General features: G+C 33.6%; 4 protein-coding genes across 7 annotated transcripts; 1 reads left to right on the top strand and 3 right to left on the bottom strand.

The window, feature by feature from the left end:
* Positions 1 to 562, bottom strand: LOC140961051 (uncharacterized). The gene is made up of 2 exons (XM_073419373.1): positions 407 to 562; positions 1 to 198 (listed from the first exon to the last, which is right to left on the bottom strand). The coding sequence occupies exons 1-2, from the start codon at positions 560 to 562 to the stop codon at positions 1 to 3; spliced, it is 354 nt and encodes a 117-aa protein (XP_073275474.1).
* A 1,971-nt stretch (positions 563 to 2,533) lies between these two features.
* LOC140961755 (membrane-associated progesterone-binding protein 4) lies at positions 2,534 to 7,659 on the bottom strand. The gene is made up of 8 exons (XM_073420437.1): positions 7,467 to 7,659; positions 7,279 to 7,355; positions 7,033 to 7,104; positions 6,173 to 6,210; positions 5,230 to 5,273; positions 4,825 to 4,871; positions 3,539 to 3,713; positions 2,534 to 2,980 (listed from the first exon to the last, which is right to left on the bottom strand). Exons 1-8 carry the CDS (start codon positions 7,566 to 7,568, stop codon positions 2,813 to 2,815), a joined length of 723 nt encoding a protein of 240 aa, XP_073276538.1. The 5' UTR covers positions 7,569 to 7,659; the 3' UTR covers positions 2,534 to 2,812.
* Positions 7,660 to 8,580: 921 nt separating this feature from the next.
* On the bottom strand, positions 8,581 to 13,496 carry LOC140961578 (protein farnesyltransferase/geranylgeranyltransferase type-1 subunit alpha-like). Of its 4 annotated transcripts, none has more exons than XM_073420206.1 (6): positions 13,301 to 13,496; positions 11,936 to 12,234; positions 10,747 to 10,856; positions 9,516 to 9,636; positions 9,254 to 9,349; positions 8,581 to 9,164 (listed from the first exon to the last, which is right to left on the bottom strand). In XM_073420206.1, the coding sequence occupies exons 2-6, from the start codon at positions 12,176 to 12,178 to the stop codon at positions 8,745 to 8,747; spliced, it is 990 nt and encodes a 329-aa protein (XP_073276307.1). In that variant the 5' UTR covers positions 12,179 to 12,234; positions 13,301 to 13,496; the 3' UTR covers positions 8,581 to 8,744. The 4 variants fall into 4 exon arrangements, with proteins under 4 accessions (XP_073276307.1, XP_073276305.1, XP_073276306.1 ...); XM_073420204.1 differs by having other exon boundaries at positions 11,936 to 13,071; positions 13,301 to 13,488; XM_073420205.1 differs by having other exon boundaries at positions 11,936 to 12,488; positions 13,301 to 13,488.
* A 2,580-nt stretch (positions 13,497 to 16,076) lies between these two features.
* LOC140962097 (gamma-secretase subunit APH1-like) lies at positions 16,077 to 19,777 on the top strand. The gene is made up of 6 exons (XM_073420963.1): positions 16,077 to 16,305; positions 16,415 to 16,570; positions 17,459 to 17,544; positions 18,501 to 18,626; positions 18,970 to 19,097; positions 19,441 to 19,777. Exons 1-6 carry the CDS (start codon positions 16,193 to 16,195, stop codon positions 19,585 to 19,587), a joined length of 756 nt encoding a protein of 251 aa, XP_073277064.1. The 5' UTR covers positions 16,077 to 16,192; the 3' UTR covers positions 19,588 to 19,777.
* Positions 19,778 to 23,166: the final 3,389 nt, after the last annotated feature.

Genomic DNA, 23,166 nt, shown 5'->3' with positions numbered 1-23,166 from the left:
TTAGTGATTTTTCATGAGCAGCTCATTGTTTTGTTCAGCAACTAGTAAGCATGAGATGAGTTCAGAGTACCTTCGAAATCCTCGTTCACGATATTGCTGCTGCAGGAGCACGTTTGATGCATGAAAAGTGGAGAATGTTTTTTCTAACATGTCTTGATCAGTGACTTTCTCTCCACAGAGTATCAGTGTGAAACTAGTCTTGAATAATGCATAGTTATAATCACTTACGGACTTAAAAATCTTGTAACAGTAGGTACATCCATTCATATCGAGCTCTTGGGAGAACTACTGTCCTCTGATGGTCAAATCTTTCTTTTAGATTTTTCCAAAACTCTCGTGGCTCTTTCACAGTGAGATATTCGACTTTCAACCCATCATTGAGGTGATGACGAAGAAAAATAAGTACCTTTGCACGGTCCTGCTGGGACATTTCATTTCCTTCTTTGATTGTATATCCTAAATTCATATAGACAAGGTGGACCTCGGCATCCAAAATCCATGATAAATAATTTTTTCCAGTCAAGTCAAGTGCTTCAAATTCAAGTTTGGTGATGTTCGCCATTGCAACTTAAAAAAATTTATATAATTAGAATTATGACATATATAAAGTAAAATTGTATTACTATTATTGAAAATAAATATTATAACAAATTATGCAATGATAACACATGTTACCACTTTTACTATGCAATCTTGAAATTTTGTTATTCTATTTGTTAAACTAACATCAATGAACATAAATATTAAATTATTTTATCTAACCATTATCTAGTCTTCATTTGTGCACTAAAAATATAAATACACATGATACCATGTAGTCTATCGAATTTGGTGTACATGGAGATGTGTTCAATTAATAATTTATGTATCTATGTCAAATTTCGAATGTTGACAAATAAATCACCTTGTTCGCCAAGTAACTACTAACATAGGAGCCAGTTAATTTCAAAGTGAAGAAAAAAATAGTAAATTTTTTTTATCCAATTAATATCAATTATAGTGTTGTGATCGACTCAAAACTTGTCGTAAATCTATCAAATACTTGTATTCACACAATATTTTAACGACTGATTAAATCATCGAAATTCAAATAATATAAATCTTAAACGAGCAAACCAAGATATGATAAGAAAGCTTGAATCAAAACAACAATACATTTATAATTTACATTGAATCACTATTCTTCAAGAATATGGTTGAAACATATAACATTTATCTAAATTCTTCAGGAATATGATAACGTTATATTTTATATCAATATTATTCATAGATATTGATGGATTTTTATGATCTTAGATCAAGATTCTTTGAAAATATTGATAAATCTTATATATCTATATTTTATTCATAGATCTATCAATATTATCAACATAAAGTTGTGTTGTGCTACTCCATGAGCATCAACATAAAATTAAAAGTTGTGCTACTTCGAGAGCATCAATTTAAATCTAAATATTGTGCTTCTTCGAGAGCATCCATACAAGATAAAGAATAAATTATTTATAAATTTTACCTTGAAGAGCATTCATGCTGATAACGTGTTGTCAATAGTAGAGAGTATAGAGAAGATATAATGATTTGGAATACTTTATTCATCATTTGATACCTCTATTTATAGAGCAGATTTACAGAGTTTGAATAGTTGATAACATGATAAAAATACAAATCTTATCTCAATAATAATCTACAATATCTCATCTATAACAAATATGACTTAATATTTGTATCAATTTTGATATGATGTCCGTCTAACGTGTTCATCGCTAAAGTGACATCATATATTGGATGTGATGAAGCAAATCAAAATTGTATATCTAATATGTGAATGTCACATCAAACACATAAATGAATACGGTGAATGAACGACATATCAAAATAACTTCACACATTCAAGGAAACTACTTACTATATTTTTACCATGAAAACCATTTAGCAACTATACAGATGGTGTAACACCCCAAAATTCGACGACTGTCTCCACTGTACCAAGACAAGTCTTTTCAGCGTGCTTATGTTATCACTCACACGCACCCTAAGAAACTTCTCAGGGGGTCACCCATTTCAGAATTGTCTCAAGTTAAGCACGCTTAACTTTAGAGTTCTTATATGACGAGCTTCCGAAAAGAAGATGTATATTTTTTATATTAGTAGTACATATCAAATCTTTTAAACATTTCTCAACTGCACAGTCTCATACATAAACTGCTTTTGGAATCTCTCTCCTTCCAGTGTGAGATCGGTTCATTCATGTTTCTTTCGTCTAGAAGTTTGCCAGGAGCCGCTCATTGTCCGTTCACCCCCTGCCCTCTTCGGCCCCCGGACCTCACATGCCCATGACTTCTGTTTGGTTCGTCCCTAAACCACACAGTACTAAAAGAAGTCGGCTCATATTTTTGAGATATTATCTTTATCCAATCATTATAATTTTTGACGTGATATGATACATTAGTCCACAAGAGAAAACACAAATAACACATTATTAATAATCATTGGATCAACCTTGGCTTGTGGCAATTTTTAAAAATAATTATGGTAAATTCAAGAACAAATGCATTTATTTAAATTTGGATTCCAAGCTCAGAAGTTTCAAAATCCCACGGATATCATATTGCTAAAATTTCTGTATACAGATCAATTTGACTTGGGAATAAATTCTCTACGCTCAAGTTCGAAGCATAACACAAACATGTAAACATAATTGATAATACGAAGTGACTAACTAAAACCACAATTCTTGACACCGTTCAATCTAAGCGTTCTGATTTATGCAGAAAACAAGAAATGGTAAAGAATTCAAAAATATATCACGTGGTTAGAGTCGACATTTCTTGGCTAAATAATCGCATCCGTTGTAGACTTCCAAACCGGCCTGGCCAAGTTCATCTTCTTTAAAGCAAGCACAACGCTTGCTCATTTTCCCAGTCAAAGCTATTTCTTCTGGTCTCTGAACTAACCTCGGGTACCCATCATCGCACCATACCTGAAATAATTAGTCCGAGTTCAGAAACACCAATTCACGCATAACTCGATCGTTATATAAAGTAAATAAACAAAGGAATCTTGGGTATTAACTCTTAAAAACTGACAGGTGGTTGAAACCAACCAACGTGAATGATGAGCTGGGGGCTAGCCCTAGTTATGATTATAAGCTTGATCAAAGTTCGACTTAAATGGCATCAAGTTTGAGTTTAACTCAAATAGCAACTCGATTGAGCACGAGTACAATTTCTCAGGTTCAAGCACCAGTCGGTAGTTGAGCTCAAGATATTTTTGTTGATACTATTCAAAAATCACTGTTTTAACCTCAATTTTTTGGGAGTCGAACTTGAATAGGCAGGGTCCAACACTGCTCGGATGGCCCCCGGTTCATGTGCACCACATAATAATAAAGCTCAAATGTTATGAGCCCTGTGATTGCTAAATGTTTTATGTACCAGAATTATCCTTATGTGAACTGTTAGCAGGAAATGCACAAATGCACTCTAATAAGAACACTGGCTCATTCCAATGCCAATAACTAGATAAAGGGAGGTCATACCTCTGAACCTTCTTCCTGACTCCATCTTGAATTACAGCTAGCTACTTTAGCCTCTTCTTTCTTCTGTTTTTCAAGCAGCTGTGCACCTCTAGCCGCCTTTGCTTCGACCCCTTTTAAGTATTTTGTGGGGTTGCCTTCACCGTCATAATAGCGACCAACTAACTTACCGACAAATCTGTCAAAAGTCGAGGGAAATGTCAAACTAACTTGAGCAAACTATGCATTTGTTTCATTTGATTGGTTCCGAAATACGGTATATAGATTGAAGTCACGTCTCATCAGTAACCCTTAAGCATGTTGTATAAAAAGATGTATAAGTTCTGTTGCTGTGGCACTTTTGGTTTCATACTGATAAAAAACACAGAAACTTGGGGACGACGATGGGACAGAGCGGGATTTGATCCTCGTTTTTTCTAATCGGAGATTCCCCATTTAATCTCTGTGGGGATTAAGTCTCTGTCGAGTCTCCATACCCGATTTTATTAATTGGCCTGAAAATTCTCATCCCGACTTCGCGCACATTAAATCTTCATCCTAGTCATCATCATCGCTTCAAAATAATCTAGAAATGATAACGAAGTGAGCCAGATTTGTCATCATCATCCCCGACCTGACGTGAATTAAACATTATCTCCATCTCCGCTTCAAATATCGGTTTAGTTAACTAAAAAAGTCTTCAAATTCACTTAAAAAATATTCATACAATAATCCTATTACGTATATAACTACTAATATTACTTGAACAATATAAACTTTTGTAATTCATAGTTTTAATAAACAAAAAAATGAAATCGCATAATTATCATGAGGTGACGAGTCGGATCATGAACAATATTTGAATGTTATGAATTTGAGTTTTTTTTAATTATTAGGAAAATTCATTATTATTATTATTAGTGATGATATTATTATCGAGGACTTCGGAAAGGTTTCGGGATGAGTATAACATTCTCATACCCATCTCCAATTTGCTTCAAATCCCCAAACTTGCCCCATTACAGGTTCCCGGGGGAAAATTTGCATCCCCGAGTAAACTATAAGAAGATAGTCAATTGATTTTGAATTCTTAAGTTTTGCTTCACTAGACTTTAACCAGAAAAACAAATGCCAACGAAATAGAAAAATGACATACATGATTATCTGAATAATCAATAAGCATACAACATGCAATACCGTTACTGACCAAATAAAGTAGCCAATTATTTTTTTGAAAAGGAAAGTTAAAAAAGCACACACGGCAATTATTATTATTTTTTTTTAAAAAGAAAGGTTGAAACATCACTCACGTGTATGTTCTGAAGTAGAAATCTCTCCATTCAACAATGCTTTTCACCTATAAATTTTTAATTACAGAGATGGAACAATGACAGTCAAGAGAAGGAGAAAAAGGACAAGTTCAAGAAACAGTATGATGCATGGGACAACTCATATCTAATAGATGTCGAAGTATACAACAGCATGGTGGTAAAAAGGTATGCATGCGAGGCAAAAGATGAAAGAAATTTGCAGATCAGTAATCTTAAATGAATGAAACTTTTGAACTCTTGTATAATCCTATACAGATTCCCAGACAAACTTTTTCAAGTGATGAGATCGTCAGAGGCAACATGCTTGTAAGTTAAAATACAGCATGATCACAACATGCAAAATGAAAAAGCTTGAAAAGATAATCATGTTAGAGCATAAATTACCTCAGCACTAGACAAACCATGCAGTGTGTCCGTTAGTCCCTCTCCTGCTTATATGTGAAAAAGAAAGTATAGAGAACAAACTAAAGTAAGGCACCGATGTGATGACAGAGCTTTTTGGTGGGTTTTTTTTATCACGGAAGTCAGCTATAGGCTACATTCTTTCATTGTCCCCAAGAGATGGAGAACATGAAGTGCATCACCAGAAAAAATGAGAAAGTCTAAGTCTTACACAAAGTAGACGACTAAATACTAATAGCAATAGCTAACTCATCCATGATGGAGAACATGAAGTGCACCAGAAAAAACGACAAAGTCTACATCTTACACAAAGTACACGACTAAATACTAATAGCAATAGCTAACTCATCCATGATAAAATACGTATATATATATTTACGGTACTTTATCATGGATGAGTTAACTATTGCTATACTATATTTACGGTACTTTACCGTGGATGAGTTAGCTATTGCTATTAGTATTTAGTGTATATATATATACCTTTCAACCAAAACAAGGTCTTAAATTGACAAAATGTATTTTTTTAATGCAAGTGACGGTGGTTTCATAAGGGTGATAATTATATAAATATAGACTGACTAAATGTGAGAATGCTTCAGAAAGTCACTGTATTGAGAAGAATCAAATCGTTCTGAGCATTTGTCAATTGTTTTCATAAATTAGTGGATTTGATGGGATGCAAGGACAAGGACAAGAAAAAGAACAAGAGCAAAAGAAGAAAGTGGTTACAAATGGTACTATATGTTGCTAACATCTTATCTTGTCCTCCTGCTCAAATACAACATTTATCTGATCGGGAATGGAATTACGCATTTTTATTTGTTGGTACAAGGATACATGAGAAATAAGTTGAACTATCATCCAAATCTCAGGAAGAAAAAGAAGACGACAGGGGTTGAAATGCATAGTTTAAGTTAAATACCTGTAAAATTTCCAGAAACAAATGCACGTGAGGCATCCCTAAGAAAATCATCATCAAGATGAAAAGAGATTCGATAATGTTGAAAAGCAAAAATCCACCAGAATTGAAAAATGATCATAAAAAAAGAACAACATTGAAACACTTCCAGACATATTTCCTTTGAGAAGAGATATTATAGCATCTGAAGGACAGAGCAGCTACACCTGACATTAGGGGCAGGTGTAACTTCTCATCAACATCAACTTTAGTTCCTGTCATATGCTAGAGTGGTTTATGCCGTATGATGAAATAAAAGCCTCACAGCATTTAAAGTGTGATACACTTGCAATTGATACAACATTGCTAAAATATGTGTACTCACAAATTTGTCAAACAATTTTCAAATCAAACATCCCAAGACAACTGTTTTGCAGCTATGATGAAAGTTAATAACTTAAAACTGATTGGTAAAAGCAATTACATGAATGCATACGCAGTGCCTCATGCACTTATTTATGAGTTTGACATTCTTGTTTCTGATGAACCTAACTGTTAACAGAATCCTCTTCAACCACTCTCAATTTCTTGGCTACACAAAACTATCAGCAATACGAAGATCAACTATTCTAGATTAAGTGCACATATAAAAAGCACGCGTACTCACAAAAAGACAAGCATACATACAAATCCGTAGACATTAACAGAAACTCGAGTGAATACACAGTGCATACTGATCATGGGGATGCATCATTAGCACAATATATCGTTGCAGATACACTCATACACATACATTCCTACTTAGCGACAAGATATTAGCAGCGATACAGGTATAAATTTAGAAAATAAAAACTGTATCATGAAGGGCAAAGAATTCAGCATGCCTTCCGGTGAAATGGTTGTAGCCTCCTCCAGCACCATAATGATTTCTTCCTTTAGTCACATCAAACACTGACCTAAATCATTGAAAAAATACTCCATATTAAAAGGATAATGATCAAAACAGACCCATTTTATAAATCATCAAAAAGGACAGAAGAACATATGCAAGAGCATCAATGATCAAACTTCGACTCCATCAAATACAGCGAGCTAAAAACAAGAAAAAAAGAAAAAGAAAATAGAAGTACCCCAGAATTCCAAGAAGTAAAGGCAACCCTGGATCAGTTCCATTGTAAGGAGCCAAATCTTCCACGGTGAATAATCTCTGCCCATTAAGATTGAAAACAAAAACAGAGTGAAAACCCGACTGTTGGAGGTTGTAAACATTGGATAAAAATAAGAAGAAACAGCCAAAAGAAAAACCAGTTTAACTAACAGGTGTAGTAAGATCGGTGGAAGAGTTGGGGAATAATTTGAAGACGATGAAGGAGATGACAGCTAAAAGAACTGGGATCCCGAGAAAGGGGGACCAACGCATTCTCCTGGTCAGCAAAACCGGAATGAGAGACGAGGAATTGCCGATTCGTTTGCTGAATGTTGAAGGGGAGTCGAGCTAAACTCGATACAAATGGTTATGGTTACTATATATTATTTCTTTCATCTATTGGATTTCTTTCATTTCGAAAATTTAGAAATTATATTAAATTTAAAATTTTTGATCATAGATTTTTATTATCTACTTTTTTTAAGATCGAGAATAGATTTACTTTTATCAAGTCTTTATTGTTTTTAAAATTACCAAGAACTTATTACAATTTATTATTTATTTTTTTGTAAGAACAAGACATACATCGTATATATTAAAGAAGTATGAAAACATCTTCGACCAACTCAACACATGAAAAATGATATTTTTAATTCAAAATATTATTTTTCAATATATTTATCGATGATATTGACCCGTCTCACGAGAAATCTATTCAATAAATAATAACTAAATTAAATTTTAAAACAAAATATATTTTCATATATATATATATATATATATATATATTTTGATATGTTGCTTACTCATCGTGCTCATTTTTGTGTCTGTTAATGATGCGATACTCAATTATTAAATGTAAAATTTGTATATACTTAATCATATTCAATAGATGAATGACACGACGACATATCAAAACTATATATATATATATACACACACGCGATGAGAGTAAGTGACTTATCTAACATAAAAACAATTGTTAGTATGTCACACTGACCAATTTTTCCTAATAATAATCCGTACATACGACATTATTAAAATTGAAAGGATTAGATTAAATAAATTCATAGTCATTGTATATTGTTTGGTGAACAAAAAATGCATCCCTTTCCAAATAAAAAAAATTCCATTCTTATTTAATAAAAATAATATAAAATCTTATTTTAATAAATATGTATCCATTTAAAACTATCATATCTCAATAAAAAAATATCTTTATCTATATTTCTAAATTCTAAATATCAAATTACAAATAACATAACAATTTATGATTAAAAAAAGGTCATTTTAAAAGTTCTAAATGTAAATATAATCTAAATTGTGTTTTTAAAAAATGTTAATATGCACGCATCACGTGCAAAATAAAGCTAGTAATAATATTATGGCTGCAACCATAAGAACCAAGATATCAAATCCAGGGGAAACCTTGTGAGAGTACACAATATTTCAAACTAAAACGCTCTGGCGCCACTCCCAATAATTAGCTCTCATGGGATCAACAAACTGCAAGATATAGCACACTTTCTGAGCTAAACTCGAATCCGAAGAACAAGAATCCGGGGAAATGGCATCGATGGAATTTTTCAACTCGTCGCTTGGTTCATAGCGATGGCAAAGAAGATCCAAAACCATGCTCAATGCTTGGACATAATCCCTTTTGCTCTTCAGAACATCTGTACAAACTGATGCCACCCGGGGATCTTCAGATAAAGATGATAAGTTGTTTTTGTAAAGCCCACGAAGATACCTCCAAGAGCTTTCATTTTCGGGTTTGGCTAAAATGGCTTTAACTGCATAAGCAACCTCAGAGTCTTTCATGGCCTCCAACCCTCCCAGGAGAGGAGATCTTGTTATGACAAAATATCTCTGTGATGAAACCAACATCAATTAACATATAATCTAAAAGTGTCATTCTGAGAAATAACCCTTTTTAAAATTAAAATTATAGAAAAAACCTGATTCCAAGCGGAGTTGTTAAAAATATCGTCTTCAAGGAGTTCATCACAGTAGGCAAGTTCATCTTCCCATCCTCCAAGGGCCTGAAGAACCCACTGCATTAAGAAATCTCCATTCTTGAGCATAGATGTAATCTATAAACATACAGCTAATAACAAAGCCTAACAACGAGATGTTACCAATTTGCTAAGACGGAAATACAAAAAAATGAATAGAATAGTTTTCAGCCATAAAAACTGAGGTAAGCGAACAGGAGCCCACCTGCCTATGTGACCAAGCATGATAGTTTTTCGCATCCCGAGAGAAAATTTCTTTGGTCATTTCAAGTTCCTTGCTTGCAACATCAGTCCCAAGTTTCTCAGCAATCCACCGTCGGTGATGCCTAAGATCGTGGCCATTGAAACCCGTGCAGTAAATCAGGATCAGAAACTAAAACATATACTCGTAACTGTAACTGAAAAATTAAAAAAGACCGACCCAAATTTACATTTCCCTGGTTCAATCAGACCCTTTTGGACTGAGACCTGGCTCAAACAAGACTTCATCCAGATTTTAATGGACTCATCAAATGTTACTTTAATTATCCAATGCTTAATGTCAAGTCTTAATCGGGATCATCCTCAACCTATAAATGGTTTTTTCATTTTTCTTCTTATTTTTCTTCCCCTCTTCCTTGCTTAGGACCTCGGAAGACTTTGAACGGTACGACCAAAGATTTGATCATTTCTTTCTTATGAAATTCTCTACATGGAAGGCTTAAACACTTGTAAGTTTTGATAATTTCTTTCTCATGAAATTCTCTACATGGAAGGATTAAACACTTGTTAGTTTTAGGATGCTTCAACAGAATGAAAGCATCCCACCACCATGTTTATGCGACTCGCTCGCAATTGCACTAAGGAATTACTGAAACTTCGGGAGATTTAAGACAAGAAAAACAATCAAATTTTGTCCCATGATTTCTTTGTCACATTGAATGCATGAAGAAATGCACAAATGCACGACTTAAAGATCAACAATTATCAATGATGATCTTCCTTTTTAAAGACTTATTCTCACCAAAGTGTTTCAGTTTCTAGTTCATAGAGCAGCAACTTTCATAATGCAGAATACACTTGACGTACATTCACAAAGCTTTTCTGAACTAGTAGTTATGTTCGTATCCTCGCAGAAACTAGAAGGTATTGATTATATACTAGCGGAAGTAGAGATCATATTCAAGCGTGAAAAAAAAATCCAATATAATCTCCCAGGCACCAAGTACGAGAAAGAATTTCAGTTTGGTGCAACTGATCCTATCCAATCAATTTCAACTTAAAAGATTATAAGAAAATTTCAACGCGAGTCTAGTTTTAAAATAGGTATGGAACATAAAATCAAACGAAAAAATCCTGCCTAATCAGATTTTAGATTCGCAACTTGTACTCCCCTAAGCATCTACCAAAGCACGAATTTATAGGGAAAGTTTGGAAAAATAAATAATATTGGTCACCATATTTGATAGTTTTTGGAATTGTCTCTGATGATACTAGCAACAAAATCCAATTCTTCACGCAAATCAACATTAAGTGCCTCCAGTATTACACGCCTGAATTGCCATACCTGAAAGAAAAAGTAACCCACCAATCAGGACGGCCAAGAAAAAACTTATATAAACACAGTCCATAGATTGTAGTGCTACGAAAGGAGTAACACTACATTTGTAAGTTTTTTAGTATAAATTCTTCCATTCTATAGCCAAGATAATAAATGGAGTTATTCAAGGTATATCATGTGTTCCAATTTGTACAACATCATGTAAACTGAGTCATTAAAAAAAACCACGAATTTACACATTCATATGCAGCTCAAAATATGAGTAAAAAAGGTTACATGATGGTTCGCCGACCCAGTCACGAAACGGGCGTTATGTAACGGGAATTGCAACCGCCCCGACAAAATTCCAAGATAAAACGGATATGTAACTTTAACGATGTTTTATAGAACATCGCCGATTTAGCGGCAAAGTTCCAAGATAAAACGGATATGTAACTTTAACGATGTTTTATAGAACATCGCCGATTTAGCGGCTGTTGCGGAATGGAACTGCAATTTTGCAACCATTGCGGAACGTTTTTTTTTATATTTTTTCAACTTTTTCCCAATTTTTTTCCATTAAAAGTTTTCTTCATTATTTAATTATTTCTATATTTATTTAAAAAATATCCCTCAACAATAACTATGACCGTTCTGCGAAATGCCAATGGAAATAGAACATCAGCCTCCGCAATGCCCTCTGCGACGGAAGGCCATGGTCACAACCTCTGGTTTGAACTCATGAATTGTACATCAATTACATTTAACAACAAATATTGTGTTTATTTTTCGTCTTCAGCCAACCTAAGATTATAAAGATTGGATCTTTAACCCCCATAAAGCATCAATGTGCTATCAGACTCGCAATAAGGTGGAATATCGTGGAATAGATGAAAATTAAGAAATCCCATTAATTTGCAGCTCAGTAAAAAGAATTAAAAACAATATTCAATAATTAGTGCATAACCCAGGAAACGTTGCGTCTAAAATTATCCAAACTGGAGTCAAGAGCCCGAAATTCACGTAAATTTCAGATTTTTTGCATTCAAATCTGTCTTGAAAACAATGATACTGTTTCAAAAAAGAAAAAACAATGATACTGTTACCGTGTAGTTCCCGGAATTAAGCGAAATAGCTTCCTCAGTGAGTTGAAGCGCGCGAGGCGATCGCTCATCTGCCAAGTAGACGGCCCTGAAGTAATCCATGGTTTCAATGAACTCATCCGTGTACGCAATCGGCACAACCGGGTTCGGGCCATCGTCCTGCGGGACGGGCTGCACGTCGGACCACTCAGACCTCAGGCAAATGGGTACACGCATACGGCTTTCTACTTTGACTTTCCGACTCATTTGCAAAACGAACCGACCAATTTTTTTTCCCGATCAACCGAATCGACCGATCTTCCCTATTAAAACCGAACAAACTTAACCGATTAAATCAGCTATTACGATCGTAGCCGAAATAACTGATTTTTTTCCTCAAGAAAATAGCCTTCTCAATTTTTTGTCGAAATGGCAAGAACAAGTTTTTTCTCACAATTAAATTGATAATTCTCTCCAGCAACTAAGAGAGCACTACAAATCAGTCATCACACAAAAAGCAAACTCAATTAAATTAATCATTAACGTCCATACTCGATCTATTTTCTAGCATTGACAACTACAAGTGAAAATAAATAATCTTCATCAAAATATATACATAAATTTGCTACTGACAGCAGAATTAATTGATGGAATTTAACAAGAAACAAAAATGAAAAGAGTCAGAGACTTCAATCAACTTAACAACCAGCTTGTATATCCAAGCGGTTAGCTTGATTATAACCATTCTTTTTAACATTTCTCAATTTTGGAAGTTCTCACATAGCGTCATAGCCCCAACTTAAAAATACAATGTTCATGGAAGTTCAATCTTAGCCCAACTTATTAGTAATTATAATAACACGAGATAACAAGATCTACCAACTACAATGGTTGGCAGTTGACACATAGCCCCGACTTAAAAATACAGACAAGCCATACGGCCCATACTACATAATTAACAGAATAGGACAAATACTGTCTCTTTCAAATGACTTTTCGTCAAGCAAATTATCCAAGCATAGTAGACAAGAAATTTTTTAAACAAAAACGTGCCTGAAAGCGACCACAACACAACCATCAATTGAGTGACGTTCTTATATTTCTTCAGGTCTTTCTACAGACATTATCTTAAATGCTTCGCTCGGTCGCCACGCATAGGGCTACAGGAGAAGAAATCACAATAATAACATATTTTGGAAAAGTCGAATGGTTAACCTAATTAAGGCTTTTTACAGAAACTGTAAACTGGTTGCTTCTCACAATTACCTAACTCCGTTTAATCTCACAAGATTACAATGAATTCACACTATAGAAAGTTAACCAGACTAAGCCTAGAAGTTTAAATCCAACTAAAAATCATAACTTGAAGAAACGAAAACAGGGAATTACCTCTCAATGGTAGCGATTTTTCGTCGTTTGTGCAGATTTTCCGTTTAAATTCGAAAGTTAGGGTTAGGGAAACAGGGGAGAGAAAGAAGACGGATCGGATGCTCTGTCGATGGATGAAGATGACATGATGGAATGAAAGTGTGAAGGGATTTCTTCTTTGGTAGATGTGAGCCCTATGTAAAAAACCAGTCCTAGAATATAAATAAATANTTTTCTTCCAACTTTATTCTTACATAAGCAACGCATGTGCGTTATTTACCAGTTTGCATAATAAAACAGTATTTCGGTCTGATCATTTGGATCATTTTTTTATAGACCGGTTCAATCACCGTTGCGATTATGAAAACATTGGTCATATTGATCACTACTATTGTTATTCAATAAATGAAAAGTGGATAAGGGATGAACATGCTATTTGCAAATGGTCTCCACATGAAAGTGGTAAATGGGAAATAATCACAATAGACAACTGTGCGATAAAATACTTGAAGTGTGAGATACTTAACGTATATATCTTATTATATGAATAAATCAAAATTAAGTTATTTGTTAATTGTTCTGAACTACAATAATATCTTGTTTTATATTATTGATGATTAAAATTTTGTGTGTATCTGATCTTTGGGGGTCCACATATGAGACATTGTGCTTCATACGAAGGTAGAAAAAGAATAAAACGTTGAATTGCACCATTTTAATGAAATAAGTGATATTGTAAGGACTGAGAACATCAATATTAATACTATTATTATTGATAACATTGTTAATTACGAACACTCATGTGACAGAAATCCAAGTTCGTGATTGTCGAGATGATTTATGTTATTGGTAAATTGATCACAATGTAATAGAGCTCGAGCACCGTGATGAATCCTTTGATGGAGTTTCTGTCTTTCGAATTCAGAACAGTCAAATCTAACAAAACCGTTTATTATGTCTGACGTATATATGATAGTTGTACTTGGAGAATTTGCGCTGCAAAGATGGAGGAAGACTAATCACGTTTTGATGTTCGCACATATTGCAACAAACACACTTGCGACTTGACTCATAAACATAGAAAACAGTGACATGCTACTTCTGGTCAAGTGTCATCCTTGTTGTTAGAGAATTTCAGAGGCCAATAGACTATATCGACATCGAGATCAATGTGACAGCTATGCTTAATAAGGTGTTGATGTTCCATATTTTAAGGTTAGGATAGGTAAATAACTAGCCCTTAACGTGATGAGGAGCGATCCTATTGAGAGTTTTAGTACATTTCCCTCTTAGTTGAAGATGGCTGAGGAAATAAATCCAGGTAGTGCGACGGATTTAGAGATCGACGATAATTATATTTTTAAATACATGTTTTTGACATATGGTGCATGTGCTAAGTGATACAAATTAATGAGAAAAGTTGTTGCCTTTGATGATACTTTCATGAAAAGAAAGTATGACAATGTCTTGTTTGTGGTTACGACACTTGACATAAATCTTCACCAATTTCCAATTGTGTGGGACGTTGTTAATAAGGAAATCATTGATTCATGGACATGATTTCTAAGGAGATTGCAAATGGCGATACTTGTCGACGATGAAGTAGTTATAATTTCATAAAGACATCAGGGTGTTGTTAATGCAGAGGCGGTTGTATACAAACATGCACATCATGTGTTTTATCTTGAAAACTTAAAATGTTGATGACAGCTTATCAAAAATTCATAATGACACGTAATTACCTTGAATCTTTTCTTGCTATACTATTAAAAGCTAAATAATTTCCCATCACAACATTTGTGGATGCCTTTGTTGGAGCATAATCCATCGTATGTTTGCAAAATCTAATATGGGATAAAAATGTTATAAAAATGCTAATAACAGTGGCCTTTAGTAAGACTATCCATGCAATTTTACCTACTTATCTGGATCTCCATCTGGCAGGACATGGCATCACCATTGACACCACCCAAGAGCATAGTTTTCACGCTCTGGATATGTCAAAGTGGGAAAGAAGTGTGGTCGGGGTCGATTTTATGTCTGTTACTATCTCGATTTAAACTTCGATCTTTCGTGAATCTTTGGAACTGAGTAATCTTGTATGAGAAGAGAGATGATTTAGGTTGTTTTGCAATGGTATCCTAGAGCATTTGGGTAGAAAGAATTCAACTTGTCTATGATGGCAGAGTGATGACACATGAGAAAGTAGTATCTAAAACAAGATTATTATGAGATCGTTTTCTGACTCGCCAACTACTTAATGGCTTGCACCACCATCAGGATCAATGTTGATGCGGCAACGATGCCGAGGACTTATCCGATGAGAATAGGTGTAGTAGCCAGGAACGAGCAATAAATAGTGTTCATGACTCAGATTTTGTATTTAGATGTAATTTTTTCAACTTATCTTGCAAAACTTATGGAAATAAGGGAAAGATGATGATGAATCTAAAAAAATTGCCACCAAATCATTCAATCCACCAACGCGAACAATGTGACAAAATCAATAATCCACTCACTTCAACATGCCGAGGATGATGTTATAAAGTATCATCCGTTCACCATCATCCATTCACCATCTCGGATCGAGATTTTCGTATTTTCAAGTTCAAGATGCTCAACCCATATAGTTGGTCGTTTTTTAATTTCACAAGGCAAAAGCGAAAATATTAAGGTATGAGAACTATTGCCCTACATATAAGCAAATATGTAACTTTTGATTTGGTTCAAATTTAATGAAATTTATATGTTTTCCTAAAAAAAATTATACACAATAAAAATTATCATATAAATCAAATTTAATAGCAAGAACATTTCTTTCGATATTATTTAAATTATGTACGCTTAATTTCCCCGAATTATCTTTTTTAGGGGTTCTAGTATCTCAGTCGGAGAAGCAGGCCGCGAAGGAAGATGACGGTGGCGGCGGGGACTGGGTACGTGCTGTTAGCCCTGGGGCCATCTATTTCGCTCTTCGTCGCCGTTATTTCCCAAAAGCCCTTTCTGATACTCACACTTCTGTCCAGGTTTCGTCAAAAAAAAATTTGGTTGAATGTATTCTTTGTGTATCGCGTGGAATGATAGGTTACCAGTTTGGCATTTGATTGCTCATTTATCTTATGCTGGTTATTGTAGTACATTAGCGTGGCTGGTGAGTCTCATTGCGTTGTCGGCAATCTGGAGAGCGTTTCTACCGTTTGAGGCAGTGTCTGTTTGGCCATACGCTGTCCTCATTTTCTCTTCTGTAGCTTTTCAGGAAGCCCTGCGTCTGCTTCTGTGGAGACTCTACCAGTAAGTGTGATTCATCAACTATTCGTCCAAGGCTAAAAATCTGATAATGGGTCATTGAATGTTGCGCTGTGAGTTGTCCTGCTCGAGCTCAGAATTTTTCGTAATGGTTTGAAAACTAACTACCCAGTCGAGGAGAATGGTATAACCATCATGATTTATTTACATTGAATGTATACAATATAATTTATACGGATTAAATATCACAGCATGTACCTATCTTTGTCATTAAAATTTTATGCCACATATTCCTCTACTCATGATATAATGTAGGATGCTTTTATTTGTGCTCGATGTTGAATTAAATCAATCACAAAGTGATAAAACTAGTTCAACAAGTGGCTCAACCTGACTGTAAAATTCATTATCATATGTATGAGCCCGAAGATTAAAAAATCCGACTTGCTCGTTCACACCTCAATCTCTATGCATATTTGTCTTCTTTTAAGTTTAATTCAAGTGATGCAACTATTACCACGATAGCTACAATGTTCTATTTCAAAAATATATCGAATTGGAGAAATCTATCAATATGGTTCTTGGAATCATATACATCCATGCAGAACTTCACTACTTACTACTCCACTTGAAAGTCCAGTTACATCCACCTGTAATTTGGATCGGCTTCGAAACTGATATCTCACTTTGGGTATGTCTTTGTTGAATGATTGAATCCAATCCATTTATATGATTTCCATTTGCATAACAATGGCATGATAATGATTAATGAATGACAACCTATTCCAGCTTTTCTAAGTTGGATATGCTCCAAAAAGATCTACGGAGCTGCTATTTTCTGCTCCTTGTGCATTGTTTCTTTAATTGGCTTCTATCTCTGATATAATCATCGGTCTTGCAATATTTATTCATTGTTATGTGGACTTTTATTAGGAAGATGGAAGATATACTTGATGCTTTTGCTGATAGGGTCTCTAAGCCTCGGCTTTTTATTACAGATAAAATGCAAATTGCTCTTGGTAAGTGTTGCAACTTGCATGTACTGATGTACATATATCTGCGAGTTTGGTAGTTACCCTCCTACCCTGAATAAATTTCTTAAATTTGATTTGAATAATTAAACTAGTAATTGATGTTCAAAATCTTTTCAATTTTAAAATAAAGAAAAAACTAAAGTTCAAATGAAATTCCTAAACATGATTTTAAACAAATCATATTGTTTCAGTTTGACAAAAAAACTTAATAATTTTGTAAAAGCATCAATTGAATAAAATATGTTTCAAAATCCAAAAATAATAGTGCATAATTTAAATGTTCAATTGATAAAATACACAATAATTCCTTGAATAAAATGGTTCAAATTCTAGGTTAAAACATCGGCAGGCTCATTCAATAGCTAAGTTCACATTTTCTCTACTTTTTATTATTCTTTATCTTAAATGCTTCCGTTGCGCTAGCCAAGGCACAAGGTACACGTCTATGCAATTTCTAGGCATCGTGCACATCCCCAAGTATTCAAATCAATGTCCTAATAAGCTATTGATTATAAGAAAATAAAATTGAACTTCATTGATCACATTCTTGTCAAAGGCATAAAAGGCGCTAGGCAAGGATCAAGGTACACACGTATGCGATCTTGTGCCTCTTTCTAGTCATGGTGCTGGCCTGCACTTGGGGTGAGCACCTTTCTGCACAAGATGGTGCTGATTTTTTAAACACGTGTATGTGATCTTGTGCTTCTTTCTGGTCATGGTGGCCTGCACTTGGGGTGAACACCTTTCTGAACTAGATGGTGCTGGTTTTTTAAAGAACTGAATCCGGAAACTGTCTTCCTTTTTCAGATTTTTGCAGCGCAAAGGTTTCTCATCTGTAAATTAGTTGTGCTGTTGTGACAATCCTTATGATGCATTCAGTTTCTTGTTAGTTTTTCTGAATTTCTATTTTTAAATGCTTGTCTAACACACCTGATTTGCAGCTGGTGGTATGGGTCATGGTGTGGCGCATGCTGTATTCTTCTGTGTTAGCCTTCTAACTCCTGCATTTGGACCAGCAACATATTATGTAGAAAAATGTTCACATATGCCATTTTTCCTGGTCTCTGGTAAGTAGTTTGTTGCTTGCAACACCACCTGGTTTAAACGATATATTCTATGTCATTAAAACCTAAATAGTTTATCATTTCTATTATTGTTGAAGACAGTTGCATGTGGCCTTCACTTAATCCAATCGGACCTAAAATGATGTGACATGTCATGATGATTTAAACAACCAAGGTTGACAGTCTTTAAGTTCGTTTAACAAAATCATTTGAAGATGAAGTTAGTTAATTAGCGACATTCATTTGACAATGTTCCGATCGATAAATTTTATCTTCAAGCAAGTCAATCCACATGGTTTCTTTCAGCTGGAAATTTTATTTTATTTTATTTATTTTTTGTCTGCAGCAACCATAGCTCTTGCATTTGTTACAATCCACACCTTCTCAATGGTAATTGCATTCAGTGGATACTCAGAAGGAAACAGAATGGACCAATTTATTGTTCCTGTTGTTCATATTGCTTCAGGAATGCTTGTGAGGACTATTCTCGTCCTTATAAATATTTACTTATCAATCTACTTGTGGCATCTGAACTATAATTCTTTTGGCAATATATGTGTGCATGTGTGCGCGTGCAACAACATTTATGAAAAAAAATTGTTGTTATTTAACTGATTGTACATATTTATCAAACACTCTTCTACTATTTAACTGCTTGTCGATCATAACGTGAATCGTGTCATCCTGATTCCTGGGAAGTCCGTTGATCAAGCTTATTTTAACTTAACACAAAAAGTATCTTGTGAAATTTGAAGTCAGTAGCAGGAGACTTAACTGTATTTCTTGAAACTTTTAACTAACTTTGGCTCCTCAACAGACATTGATAAATCTCGCTTCCGGGGGCTGCATTGTTGGCATACCTCTGCTCTATGTCATGGCAATATTCACTTTGGTACATTGTGGGAAAACGGTCTGGAGGAGACTGCCCGAGGACCGAAGCAGGCAAGAAACTTATACCGATTGACCTCCAACTTAAAGTAGGTTCCTCTCTCGACTGCTGTAGAATAGTACCCTATATTTTAATTTTAGAGGGTCGCATTCTAAAACGATCAATCTCAGGCATCTGATATACCTTGGTGTGCTGAAAGGACTGTAAATTCCATATATGTCCTAGATTTTTTTTGTGTACCACACAATCAAATGCCCTGGTTCATGAAAGTTGACATATTTTATTTACAATTATCAGTTTTACCCCATCAAATTTTAGCATGGAATTATATTCCCAGTCCTTCCTCGCCTCCCTTTATGATTTTTTTGGATCCTTAACTAGTAGTAGACGCCGTGTTGGACTTAGGGGTGGACAATATCGGATTGGATTGAACGATTTTGATTTTTTTCGAATTAAATATTTTATTATGTTAAACATAATTTAAAATTTATAAAATGGTTATTATAAATAGATACATTTCAATATGCATATGGATGTTAAAACATTATATAATATTGACATTATAAATTTAGAATAAAAACTATAAATGTATTTTCGACTTCAAAAAAATTCCTTATCAACTGATATCATTTGTATCAACAAATCTCTCTTGAAAAATAATAACAAAGATACATAGAATAATTTGCAACAAATTTATATTTAAAAATCAAATAATATACCTCTATCATTGAGTTTTAAAATATTTTCGAGGGTAATATCATATTCTCGGACTCAAGAAAGAGTTACACAAGGAAAAATGAATAGAGACATTGATATGGAACAAGAAGTTAAACACAACCTTGAGGATTTATCTGGAAATTGCTCTATCTATATCGCATTTTTTAAAATATATAACATAATTTAGTTATAAAAAATTTAATAATTACTAATACAAATAACCCGAATAATTGAAATAATATATGAGATATATTTTAAATAGGTTACGGTTGAAATAAAACCGAGACAGAAAGTAATAGCCTGACAATGAGTTCCATGACACTTATCACCAGACAATATTTGTTGCAAATGATAAAAGAGATTTGTTTTATCTTGTGTCGGCTCATGTTTTACAAATGATTAATCTATTGAAAGATTTGTAAAATAATTTCGATCAATTATTTAATTAAGAAAACGATCTCCTCATGTGAATAGATCGAAGTTATTTTACAAATTTTCCTATAGATTAATCATTTGTAAAATCTGAGCTAATAGTTGACCGTGATTAAAAAGCAAAATACCCCTTAATCTATTATGTATTTAGATATCGATTTTTATATCATCTCTATATTTTGCATTCATCATCATTTCATCCTATGAATCAAACAGAATGCATAAATATATTACAAATTGTGATCATAATAATCTATGAAACCGTCCCATAAGTCATTTTGTGAGACAAATCTCTTAATCAACCTGAACCATGAAAATTATTATTTTTTAATGTAAAAAAATATTATTTTTCATTTTGGGTATGAATCGAGTCGACTTATATCACGTAAGACCTATTATTTTTATTAAATACAATTTTTTTATTCATCCACTTGAAAATTATCAGACTCGATATTAATATGACTGGGCTTTCCAACTTATAAATTTGGGCTAATTACACACCCAAATTTATTTGGGCCATATCACGCATATTCAAGGGTTTTTTTTTAAAAATATTATAAAATAATAAAACTATTGTAAAAATGTGGCAATTTCTAAAAGTTTGTAAAACTAGTACAATCCGGGACATACTGTCCCGGATTCAAATTTTTTATTATTATTTTTTTTTTAACTTTTTTAAAAAAAAATAAAAGGGATATTGGCGACTGTTTTACCAAACACCGTCGCTATTAGCGACGGTTTAAAAATACCGTCGCTATTGGCGACAATTTAAAACTAAACCGTCGCTATGTACGACGGTTTTACCAAAAACCGTCGCTAAGGCACGACGGTTTCAAATAATCCGTGACAGTCTGCCACGGATTCTGAGTCCGTGGCAGAAAACCACGGATTCAATATCCATTGACCCGGGATCTTCTTTCTGCCTATTTAAATGCGGTGATGATCTTCATTTTATCACCAAAACCGAGCAACTTAGGAGCAAAATTATTTCTTTCGATCACCGAGCATCAAACATTCTTTCCAGCACCGTCTTTACTAACTATACTTTGTTTAATTACAATAATTATATTTACTTGATGTAATATTATATCTACAACAATTACAATAATTACAATAATTATATTTACGTGATATAATATTACAATAATTACAATAATTATATTTACGTGATATAATAATAAAAACTATACTTAATTTAATCCTAGTAGTTTTAAGTAATAATAATAATAACTATATTTAGTTTAATTACAATAATTATAATATTAATTGTTTTATTGGAATTATAATGTGTATATAAATTACGGACTTTATATTTACGTGAAATTTTATGTATAGTATAATTATATATTAAGAAGTAATTTTTTTGTGTAATTTTTTTATAATACTTGTCATTTATTTCAGATATTAGCATCGTCCATTGATATTATTACAAGTTCCGTATAATTACGTCTGAGAAGGTAATTTAATTAATTTTTTTAATATTTTGTTTGTATTATTTATATTATATTAATGTAATTATAATTTTGTTCACTAACATTATATGATTAAGTATAATTTAATTAAATAGTATATTTTTAATATTAATCGCGATATTAAAAAATAATTTGAATATTAAAAAAATAATAAATATGATTTTTTGATTTTTGAAAATATTTCAAGGTTAGTATTTTTAATATAAATAATTTAATTTAATATAAGAATGAGTTATAAAGAATCCGTGATTCTCCTCCCTTTATAAATTGTGTCGATCGTGTGATTATCTGAATTCCTAATTTGATTTGATAGTTTTCTGTCGAATATCAGAATTTTAGAGAATTGTGCCGAGTCTCAGTAATTCAGAATTTGATTTGAGAGAATTGTGCTGAGTATCAGAATTTGGGAGAATTGCGTCGAGTCTAAATCGAATCTCTGTTTAAACTCTGGTAGATGATTTAATTACAAATTCCGTACAACGACATTTGAAAAGGTAATTTCAATAATTTTTTATATTTTAATTGTATTCTGAAAAATGCAGAAGACTTACGCTATTAATATTCTGAAAAATACAGAAGACTTACGCTAATAATTAAATAGAAAAGTCTGAAGATCAGTGCTGCAAAGAATGTTCGATGCTCGGTGATCGAAAGAAATAATTTTGCTCCTAAGTTGCTTGGCTTCGGTGATAAAATGAAGAGCATCACCGCATTTAAATAGGCAGAAAAAAGATCACGGGTCAATGGATATTGAATCCGTGGTTTTCTGCCACGGACTCAGAATCCGTGGCAGACTGGTGGTGGAAATTGAATCCGTGCCATAGCGACGGTTGTTAGTAAAACCGTCGCAAATAGCGACGGGTTTTGGTAAAACCGTCGCACATAGCGACAGTGCTTGGTAAAACCGTCGCAAATAACGACGGTAATAAAACCGTCGCCAAGAGCGACGGTAATAAAACTGTCGCTAATAGCGACGGTGTTTTGTAAAACAGTCGTCAATAGCGACGGGTTTTGTTAGAGCGTCGCTAATAGC

This window comes from Primulina huaijiensis, chromosome 16, assembly GCF_012295235.1.
Source record: "Primulina huaijiensis isolate GDHJ02 chromosome 16, ASM1229523v2, whole genome shotgun sequence".
NCBI classification, from domain to species: domain Eukaryota; kingdom Viridiplantae; phylum Streptophyta; class Magnoliopsida; order Lamiales; family Gesneriaceae; genus Primulina; species Primulina huaijiensis.
The sequence above is the reverse complement of the archived record's forward strand: the minus strand, read 5'-3'. Positions and strand labels throughout refer to the sequence as shown.

What these genes read in the sequence shown, in the direction of transcription:
- LOC140961578 (XM_073420206.1), bottom strand. Translation starts at nt 12,178, where the DNA reads ATGAGTCGGAAAGTCAAAGTAGAAAGCCGTATGCGTGTACCCATTTGC. An exon ending in TCCAAAAACTATCAAATATG is followed by an intron (nt 9,637 to 10,746) that starts GTGACCAATATT and finishes CCACGATCTTAG; the next exon opens with GCATCACCGACGGTGGATTG. An exon ending in ACAACTCCGCTTGGAATCAG is followed by an intron (nt 9,165 to 9,253) that starts GTTTTTTCTATA and finishes GTTTCATCACAG; the next exon opens with AGATATTTTGTCATAACAAG.
- LOC140961755 (XM_073420437.1), bottom strand. Translation starts at nt 7,568, where the DNA reads ATGCGTTGGTCCCCCTTTCTCGGGATCCCAGTTCTTTTAGCTGTCATC. An exon ending in CCACCGATCTTACTACACCT is followed by an intron (nt 7,356 to 7,466) that starts GTTAGTTAAACT and finishes CTTAATGGGCAG; the next exon opens with AGATTATTCACCGTGGAAGA. An exon ending in TTCTACTTCAGAACATACAC is followed by an intron (nt 3,714 to 4,824) that starts GTGAGTGATGTT and finishes GACTTTTGACAG; the next exon opens with ATTTGTCGGTAAGTTAGTTG.
- LOC140962097 (XM_073420963.1), top strand. Translation starts at nt 16,193, where the DNA reads ATGACGGTGGCGGCGGGGACTGGGTACGTGCTGTTAGCCCTGGGGCCA. An exon ending in ATACTCACACTTCTGTCCAG is followed by an intron (nt 16,306 to 16,414) that starts GTTTCGTCAAAA and finishes TGGTTATTGTAG; the next exon opens with TACATTAGCGTGGCTGGTGA. An exon ending in ATATTGCTTCAGGAATGCTT is followed by an intron (nt 19,098 to 19,440) that starts GTGAGGACTATT and finishes GCTCCTCAACAG; the next exon opens with ACATTGATAAATCTCGCTTC.
- LOC140961051 (XM_073419373.1), bottom strand. Translation starts at nt 562, where the DNA reads ATGGCGAACATCACCAAACTTGAATTTGAAGCACTTGACTTGACTGGA. An exon ending in CCCAGCAGGACCGTGCAAAG is followed by an intron (nt 199 to 406) that starts GTACTTATTTTT and finishes GCATTATTCAAG; the next exon opens with ACTAGTTTCACACTGATACT.